The 16,427-nt window shown below is 40.3% G+C and overlaps 1 protein-coding gene across 2 annotated transcripts in view; it reads right to left on the minus strand.

The window, feature by feature from the left end:
* The window catches only part of LOC109849070 (protein ROOT HAIR DEFECTIVE 3 homolog 2-like), a 74,917-nt gene that overhangs the window by 41,674 nt on the left and 16,816 nt on the right, over positions 1–16,427 (minus strand). For both annotated transcript variants that reach the window (XM_020418855.1, XM_020418854.1), the window contains 2 exons: positions 16,321–16,389; positions 16,157–16,248 (listed from right to left, as the gene is read on the minus strand). In XM_020418855.1, the coding sequence (XP_020274444.1) occupies positions 16,157–16,248; positions 16,321–16,389 (161 nt within the window). The remainder of the gene's footprint in view (positions 1–16,156; positions 16,249–16,320; positions 16,390–16,427) is intronic.

Raw genomic sequence — 16,427 nt, forward strand, 5'->3', positions numbered from 1 at the left:
GAAGTCTCCGGAGAAACACGCGGAAGAATAGTTGTAGTGCTCTATAATTTAAGATGTTGAAAATACTAGAGGGGGAAAAGATGAGAGCTGATATTGTAGTAGAAGATGAGAGTTTGAGTTATGAAGAATGAAAGGAATTTAGGGGATGGGGTGCTGAGGGAGTTTTTATTTATTTATTTATTTAGTTGTCCCTGCCGCAACAACTCTAAAAAGAATTGTTGGCTAAGCAACACCCCCCAAAAAACGACTCAATTGTAGCAACCTCTCACTCTCCAACGACTCTTTTTGAACCATTGGGGGCCTTAAAAAATTCTGGATTGCTTATTAATTTGGTAGTCACTCTTTTTTCAGTCATTGGGTTAGCCATTGGGGGCATTCAAAAAAATTTTAACTTTTGGGCTGACCGTTAATTTTCTTATCTAAGCAATACTTACATAGAAAGGCTCTAAAAAATTACTACCAGGGGTCAGGGTAAATTTACTCCGACCTAACTCGTTTCGTGACTCATGACAAGACAAGTCAGACTCATCTCATTTACTGTTCACGAGACGATTTGGATTAACTCGTCTCATAAACAAGTCGGGTTTATACATGTCTCGTATCGTATCTGTTTGAATCTGGTTCGTGTTGGTTCGCGGGATGAATTTGGGTGGCTCCAAACGGTTCGAACCACCTCGTTGGCCATCTCTACATAACAACTGGCAAGCAATTTTATTACTGTAAACCTGAGGAGGAACACCAATCTCGAGTCACAGATAAGATAACTGAATTTTGTGAAGAAGCATTGGTTCTTTGTTACCATGTAACATAAACAAGATAAAACAAAGTGCTAGCAGAGTAAGGGAGAACAAACATATGGATTTAATCAATGATTTTGAAAACTATTATTACAAGACTAAACCTTATAAGCATCTAGAGCATACAGATACAAACTGTTATGACCATGATTAACCTAAGTGCTAATCTTCCTCCTGGAGCCAAAACACATCACATATCAGCATTAATTAACCATGCCAGCTCACCCTAGCCAAGGACGACTAAGGTCGCTTGGGCACTCGATCCTTTTCAAGTCAGGTCGAGTCGAGACCCGCTCTCGCCCGACCTCATTAGACGAATCGACCACCCTCATCCACTCGGAGCTGGGTCGAAAACTTGTGAGGCCGACTAGAAAGACGGTATTTGTCCCTCTCGCAGAGCCGAGTCAAAAGGCAGTTTGTCCTCAAACTCCACACCAACAGCTATTTTTTCATCATAGCAAGTGTCACAAGTCCTTATACCTTCTCAATCACCCCCATACCTCTTCAATCACCATCATATCCAATCAAGGATGACTCACCACATGCACAGTCGACACCTGACAACTCTACCGATGCAGCTGTTAGCCTGAACTCGGTCATAGTTATGCTTCTAACCTCTCAGTCGGGTATCCATATGGGCTCATCACCTACTGATAAAAGGCTGATCCTCAAGCCCCTCTTTTAGGGCTACATGTTTACAATTTCTACACTTAAATCAAGAACGTATTCAATTCATTGGTTTCTTCTCCACTCAAACTCAAAAACTGACTTGACCATCGAAGGAATCACCAGAGAACCAAGCTCCAGTCCTCTAATATGCCTATTTTGCAGCTTACTAATTCTAAACAGGAGATCGATCGCTCAAGGGATGAGGGAACGCACATCGCACGTATCAGCTCTAAGCGCCGTCGCTAAACTCGGGATTACCCGCTAATCTCGCTATTGAGTCTCAGGATATCAACACTAGCCCCCACCGCGAGGTTTCTTCATCTCTCTTTGATAGATCATCCCCTATTTTCGAGCATCAGAAGCAGTGAAAATCTTCATCTAAGCTTCACAAAAGTCAAAAGATCTCGCCATAAGGCTCTGATGGCAAATTGGTCACAATACATATACAACTTCAAAGAACTCTTCAAAGTAATCAAATCAAAGATACTATCTTTGAAATATTTGTCCTGCTATATATCTATACGCAGCTTTCATCGATCGGTCATCATCGACTTGAAAGCCTTTGGTATCATTTTCATGAGTAAAACCAAGGTACGTCCTCGACAAAAAGACCTTGGTATCGTTTTCATAAGTAAAACCAAGGCACACCATCAACTCGGTCGGCTCTGACCCGAAAGACCTTCATAAAATTTTCATGAGTAAAATCAAGACACGCCATCGACAGAAAGATATTGGTACCTATTCAGAGTAAAACCAAGGCATGTCAACCTAATCTACAACGACAAAGATCTTAGCATCTTCTTAAGTCCAAGGCACATACTCCAAGACCTTAGTGTCATCGCGAGTAAACCCAAGACATGAGGTCGAGTCGCCTTACTCGCTACACACAAAGCCGAGTCGCCTCAACCTAAAAACAGACTTGTACTCAAATAAAGCAAATTGCAAACTCTTAACACACAAGAATGCAATCGCAAATGTACACAGTTCAAATTGACAAAGATATCTTTTTATTTCATATATGTAACAATTTACAATGCAAAAATAGAAAAAAATGTTGGGCCCCTATAAGCGGGATAGAGGTATGGACGGATCGACCCCAGAGCCAGGAGCAGGAGTTAGACTCGATGGAGCTGTTGTAGTGGATGGCAAGGAAGTCGATTGAATCTCAGTCTCGACCCATTCACCTTTCTGTGACCCAGGCTCACTCACCAACTATCATGAGTCGAGTCGAGACCTCGCATGCCTCCTCGGTCGACTCCTCTCCGTCCTCGTCGCCATCTCCCCCATAGAGCGCAAGTCCCCCTCCCTGCTTCTCTATCTCTAGAAGCGCGTCAAGACAGTTGGCCACCCTCGAGCAATAATAGTGGAATTGGTAAGGGTCTCTTCGAAGATCGGACAAGAGCTACGCATCAAGGAAGTTGTAACCTGCCCTGCAAGCCAGCGCCACCTCCACCTTTTCGAGGGCGTTGTGGCGATATCCATCAACGACCTTGAATCAATGGGCCTCGGACTCCAGATGAGCAAGGCGGTCTTGCAGAGCTTGGACCTCGGCTAAGGACGAACTCACGCTGCCACTCGGCCTCCAGCGTAGCTTGAATGCTCTTCTCCCTAAGCTTCTTGAGAGCTAGCTGCTGCTTCTTTAGCTCGGCTCACAAGCTCTGGACAGCCAGACGATTCGATCAAGCTCACTCCTAGGCATCATTCCTCTAATGCTTCTTAACTGCGACCTCCTCGAATAGATACTTTATACTATCGTTCCGTTCGAGGAGCTAGTGCTCGAGATAGACGAGGCCTTCCCTGAGCTTGCTGATCTCAGCCGACTTCTTGCTATTAGAAGTCCTAAGGCCATCGACCATCTTCTCTCGCATCTCTACCTCCCAACGCCACTTGTCGTCGCTCTGCCTTCATATGGCAACTTATCCTCCTTGGCAGCTAACGACAAGTGGGCCTTCTCGAGAACAACCCTCTGGGCCTCCAAGTCTCCCTGAAGCTTGAGGAAAGAGTTAGGGCTCGCTCATAACGACCGAACAATTCTTGCTGTACCAAAGCTCCACAAACCATGTAGCTCTTGAGGCATTGATGAAGGCCAACATCTGGCATCTCCTAAAGAATCTCGTCGTCACGGTGGAGGTAGAACTACTCAACCGCTTAGGTTTGGGCAAGTCGGGACTCCAGGACTGATAGCCTCTTGTCGAGCTGTCGCCTGGGTTCATATATGAACTCCTCAGACGGCTCTATCATATCGGGGACCGGCTCGAGAAGACCCCATCAAGAGTATCCTCAATTGATCCCATTTCTCCGCCTCAATCTCATCGATGCGGTAAGGAGACGGCCATCTCAACCCTTAGCCAGGAGGCGCCTCGTTAGCAGCTGGCTCCAATGGGCTAACTCGGTAGGCTCATCAAGGGCCACCTCACCCACAGCTAGAGCCTTGGCCTCTTCGTCCTTGACCATATGGATCTTGGCCCCCTCTTCTCTGGCAGAGGCTCTATCGTAGATAATGATGGCCTCGGCTTCTTGAGCCAGAACAGCAGCAGTAGTTGCCTCCTCCACTGCTTGAGGAGGCGAGATCTCCATCGGTGGTTGGTTAAAGGCATCCCCCTGAGCGGCAGAGGATGCTCCCCCTCCATCACAGCTTCGACAGACTTCAACCACGCTAATCGAGCGGCTATCTCGGTCGCATGAGCCTAGACCTCCTCAACTTCATCAAGAGCCAGATCCGAGCGGAGGCGCTTCTTTGGCCTTATTCAGGGCCCGCTCTAAGCTTGAGCAGGCTGAGTTATTAGCGTCAACATCAATCTCATCAAAGCCCAACATCAACGCAGCCACCCGAGCTTCGTCCTCTACAGTAGGACGCACCGAAGAGATGTCGACAACTAGTAAGACCGAGTTGTCGAAAAGATCCTCCAATCGATGAGAACCGATATATGCCTAGATCTATTCCAACGCACACCTCTCGGTGCTTGTCAATGGCCCTTGGCTCCAAAACTCCTTTCTTGCTCTCTAGCCAGTTAGAGCAAGCCACATTGGAGTCATCCCCAGCCACCCAAACATTGCTCCTCCTAGTCCCTGCTAGACTCAGGAGCATTGGCGACATTCTTATTACCCCCCAAGTCTTGGAGGTAAAAATGACCCTCGTGTTGGCTCACCTTCACGCAGACAATGTGGACGAGTATTCCTAGGGTCAGTTCGACCAAGTGGCAAATGATCATAAATCCCACCAAAGTAGCTATGGAATTAGGCTTCATCAGCAATGACAACACCCTTAATGCCTCAAAGACGCGGCGAAGGAATGGGTGCAGCGGGAAGTGCAGCTCATACTCCCGGTGCTTCAAATACACTGGAGTCTAACCGGTGTCGAGATCAAAATTGCCAGCGACTTCACCGATGTGGTCAAGGCAAATGCCCTAGGGATGTCGAATTTCTCATGCAACGCCTTCAACTGCGTCGGTTGCCTTGGAATAGAATTTCTGCAGTTGTCCGGGTTGCACTTCAATCCTAACTATTGAAGATGTCATTAGAATAGTTATGAATATCACTGGAGAAGAGGAAACGAAGATCTAAGTTCTTTGTAGATTAAGAGCTCGGAGATTTTAATGAACCAAATCTTTTGCAATCAGAGCGACCGTATTATAGGTAGAAGGGCCGACAAATGGTGAGATCGCAACTGCCGACTCAACTCTGAACCAACGGCAGAGATCATTCCCAAAACCCGAGGCAGGTGCTCTAGAAGTGACGCGCCCCTCTTCTTAACTAGCCCGCAATTCTTGCACAAGAATCAAGGTGGCGGCAGCTCAAAATTATCCTCTGATGTCAACATCACATCTAAAGAGACCCTTCAGCACCCATCATAAATGCGCCTCGAGACACGGGCAGCTACAGTCCTATTTCACTCGAACTCCGCTACCCCCGAGTCCAAGCGAAAGGGGCCAATGTTATGACCATGATTAACCTAAATGTTAATTTTTCTCTTGGAGCCAACATATGTCAGATATCAGCATTAATCAATCATGTCAGCTCACCCCAGCTAGGGACGATTCAGATCGCTTAGGCACTCGATCCTTCCCGAGTCACGCCGAGTTGAGACCCGCTCTTGCCCTACCTCATCAGAGAAATCGACCACCCTCATCCACTCAGATCCACTCGGAGCTGGGTTAACTTGTGAGGCCGACTAGAAAGGTGGTCCTTGTCATCCCTCTCGCAGAACCAAGTCAAGAAGTGGTTCGTCCTCGAACTCTACACAAACAACTATCTATTTTCATCATAGCAGATTTCATGAGTCTCCATGACTCATTGTCCCCCATACCTCCTCAATCACCATCACATCCAATCAAGGATGACTCATCGCATGCGCAGTCGACACCTATCAACTCTACCAATCCAGCTGCCAGCCTGAACTCGATCATAGTTATGCTTTTATCCCTCTTAAGTCGAGTATAAATATGGGTGCATTGCTTAATGAACTCGATCATAGTTATGCTTTTATCCCTCTTAAGTCGAGTATAAATATGGGCGCATTGCTTACTGATAGAAGGCTAATCCTCAGGCCACCCTTTTAGGGTCACGAGTATGTAATATCTACACACTTAAACTAAGAATGTATTCAGTTCATTGATTTCTTCTTCACTCAAACTCAAATACTGACTTGACTTTCGAAGGAATCACTGGAGAACCTCACTCCGGTCCTAACATGTTTGTTTTGCAGCTTACTTATTCTAAACAGAGGATCGATCGCTCAAAGGGATGAGAGAACCCACGTTGCACGTATCGACTCTAAGGCCCGTCGCTAAACTCGGGATTACCCGCCAATCTCGCTGCTGAGTCTCAAGACATCAAGACAAATAAAGAAAAATACCAACATAACATATAGCGAAAATGCTAAATTACATATCAGATAATGACCTACAATTAAAAGAAAATCAAACTCATTTAAATCTTTTAAATAAAGAGATTTTTGCAATATTAAAACAAATAAAAAATTAGAAGCAATTTAAGAGTGATAGAACAGTAAGAGTGGTAAGTCAACAATTCGAAAGAAAACAATATAAAATAACGGATAAATCTAACAAAGAATCAATAGCTCTATATTGGTCAAATATGTTAAAAATAGATGAAAAGAAAAAAGAATATATAACTATAAGAAAATTAAATGAAGTATGTTTAGAATCTAAATTAGTAAAAGCACCTACAGATATTGAAAAAATACACATTATCATAAAAGCAGAAATTAATGAAAAAGAAAAGTTCGAAGAAATTGAAGAAAAATAGAAGACTTAAAAGTATAAATATGTAGAATCAACATACGATAAATATATAAATGAAATTTTATCCTTAAAAAGCAAACATAAAAAATTATTTAAAATATATAATTACATAGTAGAAAATAATGATTCAGACGAAACAAATTCAAGTGTTAGTAGCATACATCCAATCAAAATGGTAACTAAAGAAGAATTATATAACCAAGCAAAAATAAATTGGATCAAAAGAATAAAAATGATAAAATAAAAAAGAATATGAAGCTATAGGACAAGTGTCATACCCAAAAATATTAGTAGCATTTAATAAATTAAAACAAAATGAAAATATAACAGAATTTAATTATAATGAATACATGAAAATTATCTTAAAGAAGAAACATTAGATGATCACACTATAGAAGAGAAGGACCAAAACCTTTCTTAAATGTCATAGATAAAATGTATAATGTTATTATAGAAAAAATAAAAACGGCACAATGAGCTACAAGTCAACAATCTGGAATAGGAGAAACTTCTCAATATAGAGAAGAAACCATGAATGAGCAAGAATCGCAACCACCTACTGAAAATAATATAGAAACGTTAGAATCTTTAGTCAGATAATTTTTATAATAAAACAAACATGCAAAAATATGTCAATGCTATGACATCAAAAATGAAAATAAAAAATAAAGACACAGTAACTCTAGAAGAAATTTTAAGTCCAAGATCAAATTTTGTTACATATCTATTAAATTTAGACCCAGAGTTAAATAGTGATAAAAGAATTAAATATGTAATGGATTGGTTCCAAAATGTAAGTGGAATAGCTCAAAATTTCTCATGGGACACAATAGAAACCATAAATTATATAAGTTCTTTATTAAGAGGACATATAGCACAATGGTTAAAACGCTTTGAAGAAACAATAGAAGGTAAAAATATTATAGAAGAAATAAAATCAAAAAACAAGTAATGCCAAAGCAATAGCTAAGTTTGGAAAAATGTTATTAATCCATTATATGGAAATAATACATAAACATGATGAAAATGAAACTTCTAAACATAAAGGAACGTTGGATAAAATCATTTTTAGTAGTATTGCAGAATTAGAAAAATACACAAACTTTTCTGAAGAACACTATTATAGCCTACCAAATAACATTAAAGGAAGATATCTAGAAACTTATTATCATAAGTTCCACTCACCAATAAATAAAAAATTATTATCAGAATATCCAAATTATTTAACAACTATAACGACTAAGAATAGGAATTTACCTCATAGAACAGCGTATGTGTACAAATGTATTAATGACTACTGCATAGAAAGAAAGATACAAGACAGAGAAATGCGACAATTAAGTCATGGAATTCAAGGAATTTGTAAAAAGTTAATTCCACAATACGAGTTTCCTGAGCGCAGCAAGCATTAGTGGACGATCTAGACGTCGCCAAAAATAATGCACTACAAAAGCAACCTATAAGAGCAGACAACCTAGCACATAGTATCAAAAGTCAAAAATACCAAAAAATACAAGATCATTTGTATATAGACAAACTAAGGAAGGAGTAAGGAGATATAAATATAAATATTAGAATTAGTATTAGGTTATCGGGTTACGACCCAATAACCCATTACCCATTTTTACTCCTATATATTGGACCCTTGTGGAGAAACCCTAATAATCAATTCTTATTTTTACCGTTCCAACATGGTATCAGAGCTAGCCGCAAAACCCTAGCTAAAAAAAACTGTAGACCCAAACCTAGCCTCCGCCTTAGCTCTCACCTGCCATCGGCGCCCTTGTCGCCTTTGGTGCTCACCGCCGTCGTCGTCTTAGGATCTCGCCGCCACCTCAGATCCCGCCGTCTTTAGTGCGCAGATCCGACGAAGCCTGATGAAAATCCGTCGTCGCTGCCATCTCTTCACCGCTACTGCCTGATCTCATCTCCTCGCGATCTTGTCGATCCAGATCCACATCCCAAAGGCGAAGTCTCCGTCGCTGCCATCTCGCGATCTCGTCTTCCTTTTTTTGTTGTTTGTTTGTTTCTTTTTTTCTTTTGTGAGTAGAAGACGAGGGAGTAGAGAGATATGGATTATTCTGTGTAGAACCGTCAAAGAAGCTTCGGATTACTATTAGGAGAGAGAGATATGGATTATTCTCAATTGTATTCCATCTGATTTGAACAGTAAAAAAAAGGGATTCTATCTAAACCTTCGGGTTTTTTTATCTAACCTTCGGGTTCTAACCCAGGTTCCAACCTTCAGGTTCTATTCTAACCTTCGGGTTTCTGTTTTTAAACCTTCGAGTTCTTGAACTCTAAATCTCCGGCTTTTTTTATCTAACCTTCAGGTTCTAACCCGGGTTCCAAACCTTCGGGTTCTATTCTAACCTTCGGATTTCTGTTTTTTCAAACCTTCGGGTTTTATAAAAGAAGATTGTGATTCTTCTGTCACTGTACTATCCTGCTCTGTAAGGATGACAGGATCTAGCATCTCTTCTGATGCCACAACCATCCCTACTACTACTGAGATTTCTGCACCCAAAGTTGTATTGGGAACCACAGTGAAGTTAAATGGCACCAGCTATCTCCTTTGGGCACAGGTCTTTCGCATCTTCATTAGAGCTCAGAACAAATTGGCTCATCTTATGACCTCACCTCTTGCATCTACGGATCCTACCTATCCCAAATGGATCTCTGCTGACTGTTGCGGGATGACATAGCTTCTTAATAACATGGAAGTGCAGAGCAGTAGCAGTGTCATGTTCTCAAACACTGCTATAGAGATATGGGATAATTTAAAAATTATGTACAACAATGAGAAAAATACATCTCGTTTATTTGAGCTGTATGAACGACTTTTTTCTCTTCAACATGGCGATCGCTCTATTCCTAATTACTTTGGTGTGCTGAAAAGTTTGATCGATGAATTAGAGATACATCAAGCGGTCGTTACGGATGCACCGACACTGTAAGGATATCGTAGGGACCTAGCTGTGTCCAAGTTATTGTCAGGTTTGAGTCCCACTTTGCAGTCTCAGATACGAGGCCAGATACTCGGAGAAGATATTATTCCTTCCTTGACTACTACATTCTTCAGAGTTATGCAGGTAGCTACTAGAGTGACTACTGCATCTCCCACATTGTCTGCTCTATCACTTGATCAGTCTGCTATGTTCTCTGGACGTGGCAGAGGTCGCGATCGTGGTCGAGGACATGGTCGTGAAATAGGGGGAGGACGAGTCACCTTTGGTGGGAGACAGATTGATTCAGATAAAACTCTGCGTCAGTGCAGACATTATGGAAGGACTAATCATATATCTGAGAAGCGTTGGAAAAAATTTGATCGTCCTGCATGGGCCCAGATTGTTGATATTACACCTTCCTCTGTTGCTTCTCCTACAACTACTTCTGTTCCCTCCACTGTTCAAATTTCTCAGGCTGAGTATGACCGGTTACGTCAACTCGAGTCCTCTCAGAACAATCATTCTGCTATTCATGCATCCTCTTTAGGTATGGATGCCTACATTGCATCTCCTCACGGACCATGGGTATTAGATTCCGATGCCTCACGGACCATGGGTATTAGATTCTGATGCCTCTTCTCATATGACAGGTATAAAGGATCACTTTGTTTCCTTAAACCTTTCTGATAAGTTTCCATCGGTCCGTATTGCTGATGGTACATACTCTACAGTTCTTGATGATGGAGTAATCAATGCTACTTCTGACTCTTACTAACGTTTTATATCTTCCAAAATTTCTAATTAGTCTATTACCCATCAGTCAGTTCACCAAACACAACTGTAAAGTAACATTCTTTCCTTCTTATTGTGTTTTTTAGGACCTAACAACTGGGATGAAGATTGGTTCAGGGCATGAGAGAGGAGGTATGTACTATTTAGACGATAATACGGCCGCTACTGGTCTTGTTGCAGATAAGTCTGATCATTCCTTACTATGGCATCAACGCGCCATGGTCATCCCTCATTATCGAAGCTTCGCGCAGCCATTTCTATCCAGTCATCTGTTTCTTCTTTAGGTTGTGAGTCTTCTAAACTAGGTAAGCACCATCGTGCTATCTATCAGAGTCGTGTTGATAAACGCAACAGTTCTGCGTTTGAGTTAGTCCATTCTAACGTTTGGGATCCTTATCGTATATCTTCCATGAACGGTTATAAATATTTCATTATCTTTGTTGATGACTTCTCTCGTATGACTTGGCTTTGTCTATTAAAAGAGAGATCTGAGGTTTCAACTGTTTTTGAAATGTTTTACAATGAAATTAAAAACCAATTTTCCACCTCTATTCGTATCCTTCGTACCGATAATGCTTTGGAATACATGAAAAATGATATCTCTCGTTTTTGTGTAAATATTGGTATTCTCCATCAAACCTCATGCTCTCACCCTTCACAACAAAATAGAGTTACTGAGAGAAAACATAGACATATTTTAGATGTTGCTAGAACCCTGATGATACATATGAATGTTTTAAAGTATTTGTGGTCTGATTCTGTTCTCAGTGCATGTTTCCTGATCAATAGGATGCCCTCATCTGTCCTTAATGGTAAAATACCATTCATCTGCACTTATCCTGAGAAAAAATTTTCATGTGGTTCCTCGTGTTTTTGGTTGTACCTGTTTTGTTCGGAATTTGTCTCCGGGCCTGGATAAATTGTCTCCATGGTCTGTTAAGTGTGTCTTTATAAGATATTCACGTATTCAAAAAGGTTATCTGTGTTATAATCCATCCACCAGAAGGTATTTTGTCTCCGCAGATTTTACCTTTTTTGAGTATTCCATACTTCTCTTCGATTGATTCATCTCCAACTGTCAATCAATGTGTGTCTCTTCCGTCTATTGCTCCTACTATTATTCCATTGTCTGCTTTCGTTCCTTCTGCTGATGAATCTCTCGGATTACAAGATGCCTCTACTGTGCCTCTGCACCACCGCCACTGCTGACATATTCTCGCCGTCCAAAAATTCTTATCCATCTCTCGGAATTTGTCTCCGGGCCTGGATAAATTGTCTCCATGGTCTGTTAAGTGTGTCTTTATAAGATATTCACGTATTCAAAAAGGTTATCTGTGTTATAATCCATCCACCAGAAGGTATTTTGTCTCCGCAGATTTTACCTTTTTTGAGTATTCCATACTTCTCTTCGATTGATTCATCTCCAACTGTCAATCAATGTGTGTCTCTTCCGTCTATTGCTCCTACTATTATTCCATTGTCTGCTTTCGTTCCTTCTGCTGATGAATCTCTCGGATTACAAGATGCCTCTACTGTGCCTCCCCCCCCCCGCCACTGCTGACATATTCTCGCCGTCCAAAAATTCTTATCCATCTCTCTACTCCAACCGAACAGTCATCTCCAGTTGCAGGTCTGCCTCCTAATACTTCTATTTCTTCTGATTTGGATATTCCAATTGTTCATCGGAAAGGTAAATGGTCTTGTGCTAATCATCTTATATCTTATTTTGTTTCCTATGACCGTCTTACTCTCCCTTCTCGTCGGTTTACTTTGTCCTTGTCCTCTATATCTCTACCCAGGTCATATGAAAAGGCTGTGTTGGTTCCTGCTTGGAAACAGGTCATGGATGAGGAGATGGATGTACTTATTTCTAAAGGGACATAGGATCTTGTTCCTTTTCCTACGGGTGCTACTGTGGCTAGCTGGCAGTAGGTATATACCTTAAAGTATCGCACAAATGGTTCTGTTGATCGCTATAAAGCTCGTCTTGTTGCTAAGGGTTATACTCAAACCTATGGGGTCAACTATCTTGAGACGTTCTCTCTCGTTACCCGTCTCAATTCTATTCGCCTACTTTTCTCTATGGCTGTTAATCTGGACTGTATGTTTTAGCTGGATGTTAAAAATGATTTCCTGTATGGTGACTTACAGGAGGAAGTCTATATGGAGCAACCTTCGGGGTATGTTGCTCAGGGGGAGAATACTGTCTACAAGCTTAAAAAAGGTGATTTATGATCTCAAACAAAGTCCACAGGCATGGTTTGAGAAATTTAGTACTGCTACATCTGGTGTCGGTTTTAAACGGTGTCTGTCTTATTACTCCGTCTTTATCCGACGCACTACATCTGGTTTGATGATTCTGACAGTATATGTTGATGATATTCTGCTAACTAGGAATGACTTTGCTGCCTTAGTAAAGACCTTTCACGTTATTGTCACCAAAGATATGAAAAAACCCAAATACTTTCTTGGGATTGAGATTGTATATCAAAAGGACTGTTTGCTTCTATCTCTAAGGAAATACGTATTGGACTTGTTAGAAGAAATGAGTCTTTTGGGGTGTAAGCCAACAAACACTCCAATGAAAGTGAATGTGGATCTGTGACGTGATAATAGTCCTCTCCGAGATGATGCATGTCGATATAGGAGATTGATTGGCAAGTTGATTTATCTTACTGTGACCAGACCTGATATTACCTTTGCAGTGGGAGTACTAAGCAGGTTTATGCATAAACCTAGAGAGATTCACTGAATTGTTGTTCTGAGAATTTTAGCTTATGTTAAAAGCTATCTTGGAAAAGGATTATTCTATAAGAAATATGGACATTTACACATCTCTGTTTTTCTGATGCTAGGTATGCGGGAGACATAGGAGATAGAAAATCTACTTCTGGATTTTGCACATTTATTGAAGGAAACCTAGTAACTTGGAGGAACAAGAAACAAGATGTAGTTTCTCGATCTAGTGCAGAGGCAGAATACAAAGCTATGGCTCACAATGTTTGTGAGATGATATGGTTACAGAAGCTGTTGACAGAGCTTGGTTTTACTCAGCCTGAATCTATGCCTATGTATTTTGATAACCAGTCAGCTATCTATATTGCAAAGAATCTAGTGTTTCATGAGAAAACTAAGCACATTGAAGTTGATTGTAATTTTGTTAGAGATGCTTGGGAGAAGAAAGTGATGTCTCTTCAGTCACTCCGTCTTCAGAACAGTTAGCTGACATTCTCACTAAAGCTACTTCACCTAAGGTGTTTTCTATTCTGTGTAACAAGCTAGGCATGATTGATATATATATTCCAGCTTGAGGGGGAGTGTTAGAATTAGTATTGGGTTATCGGGTTAGACCAAACAACCCATTACCATTTGTACTCCTATATATTGGACCCTTGTGGAGAAACCCTAATAATCATTTCTGATTTTTACCGTTCCAACAATAAAAAACCAAAAAGGATTTCTTCCAAAAGAAAATATTAAGTAAAAGATAAAAAAGAATGTACATGTTTTAAATGAGGACAAAGGGACACTTTGTGAATGAATGTTATAGTAATAAAATGGTTAATATAATATTAGATGAGCTAAGTGAATATGAGGTTTTATCAGGATCAGAAATAAGTGGATGTATAGATGTAAATGACTTAGACTTTTGAGTCATCAATTAAATCTGATGATTCAGACACAACTACATATGGTACAGAAGACACCACTGAAATCCACTGAATCAAGTCCAAAAAGTTCTGACAAAGAAAAATTATATCCTATTTTTATGAATCAAGAGATTTTCAATGAAAACAGCATATTTGAAGAAGACTGGTACGCAAGCTCAATCTACAGGAAGCCCAAATAAATGTGAATCTAACCTGCTATTGCTACTTGGAGAAATCTAGGAGTCAGTAATCAAATTTTACATTGCCTCGATGATATTTGGTTTACAATTGGCAATTTTCAGAGTTAAAAGCATCGAAATGCTATAAATGGATTGGGAATAAGGATAAAAGAATTAGAAGAAGAAAATCAGAAATCCACTCATAAACACCTCCGAACTCTCAATCAAAATAGAACTCGACATATCGCAAACATCATGCTCAAAATGCAACTCTCAAAATCAACTTATGGGCCCTTCCCTTTTTTCGTGCTGTATATGATTTCAATCCAATTCATAGGGTTTTCATCCCCAGACCAGAGCCATACCCAAATTTACTTCAATGGAAACCATTTGATAAGAGTTTTAGCAAAGAAAGACCCAAGACTTGAGGAAAACAAAAAAAACATAAAACAATTGGAAAATCATAAAATAATTTGTTTTGCAAGTATAAATTACTTGCCTTTGCTTGATGAAGTTCTCTCCTCTAGTTTTCCTTGGCCTCCAAGCTCTTGATCTCTGCTCCTAAGAACATCTCCAACAGCTTCCTCATTTTCCACTTTTGAAGAATTTAGTTAGGTTTTTGGTCCAACAGACTCCCCATCTCATTCCCCAAAATAAGGATGGAGGAGAAAAAATGGGGAAGCTTCCCTAAATCTACAGCAATCTCCAAATTTTTGGAGGAAAAAAGGGATTCTTCAAAATAGGGAAGCTGTTGGAGTTGGTGTAAAAATAATTTGGAGAATATGACTTTTGCTTCCCCATTTTGGAGAAAATTTTAGGGAAGCTAATGGATCATGGGTTTGGTTCTCCTACTGGGTCCACCCATTGCGCTAAAGCCCATTAGGCCTTAATGCATATAAAAACTCATTTAAATCACTTTAAAACCATAAAGCACAATCAAAGCTCATGAATGTTGCAAAAATGATTATGCCACGTGCCATGATTTGATGATTTGATGAAATCAACAATCTAGATTACTCATGCATGATCAACAGCCAGTATTAAAGGGATTACGGAACGGAGCCTTGCAATATGTTAGAAAAAATAATTTATATGAGATAGATATGTTTTTTTCAGTTACATGTTAACATGTTATGAGACCTGAATTCCCTACAACATTTTTATGTTTCCTTATCGAGTATATCATAAATTGGAAAACTACTCTTTTTGAACTAGATACCTAAATGACCTTCTAATCATACTTATGAACTGGGTATGGGTTGAAACGAACTCAACCTAAGTCCAACGGATTGCAGAAATTTGAGGTGATGTAAGATATACATCCAAGAAGAGTGTTTTAAACTAAAACATGTATTATGTAATTGAGTGCACACATATACGAGAAGTGCCCAATGAGTGTTGGACACGGAACACATATACGAGAAGTGTTAGGCATGGATAAGGGAGCCCAAAAGAGGAGTCCGTAATAGATACAACCACAACAAATCTAGTGCAGGCACAAGCACTGTACCAAATCAAAACGCTTGTCCTTGCTCTACATTGGGTCTGGTAGGGAAATGCCTCACTATATCAAATCAAAATGCTTGTCCTTGCTACGTTGGGTCTGCTAGGGAAATGCCTCACTATATACATATATGTATACACATGTGTATACATGTATACACATATATGTAGACGTATATGTATATGTATATGTATATGTATATACATACACATGAGAAAACATGACACAACAGAATGAGCCTCATAAGATAGGAATAAACTGAAACCTTAGATGTGAAGCCATAGCTAAAACCACATCTCACAAACGTATTATACTTTGGGCTAATATAAAGGCATAAGAGAAGGGTGACTTACGCTGAAAGATAAGCATCCAGGATGGAACCAAGTTTTTTCCCGAACCCTGACACTGGGCCAGATCGAATAGCTCCCTCCAGCTCCAACCAAGCCTAAAGACAAACATCGTTCAGTATGAACGCTGCTTTTTGCTGAAGAATGAAATGGTGTACATGCATGATTACCTCATCAGAGGTCAAATGTCTTAGTTTTTCGTTTGCAATCTCTTCACAGCGAACAGTTGCAACCATTACCTATACGATTGAAAGAAAAAAGTGAGAAGGAAAAAACG

Source organism: Asparagus officinalis, chromosome 7 (assembly GCF_001876935.1).
Source record: "Asparagus officinalis chromosome 7, Aspof.V1, whole genome shotgun sequence".
In the NCBI taxonomy this organism is placed as follows: Eukaryota; Viridiplantae; Streptophyta; class Magnoliopsida; order Asparagales; family Asparagaceae; genus Asparagus; species Asparagus officinalis.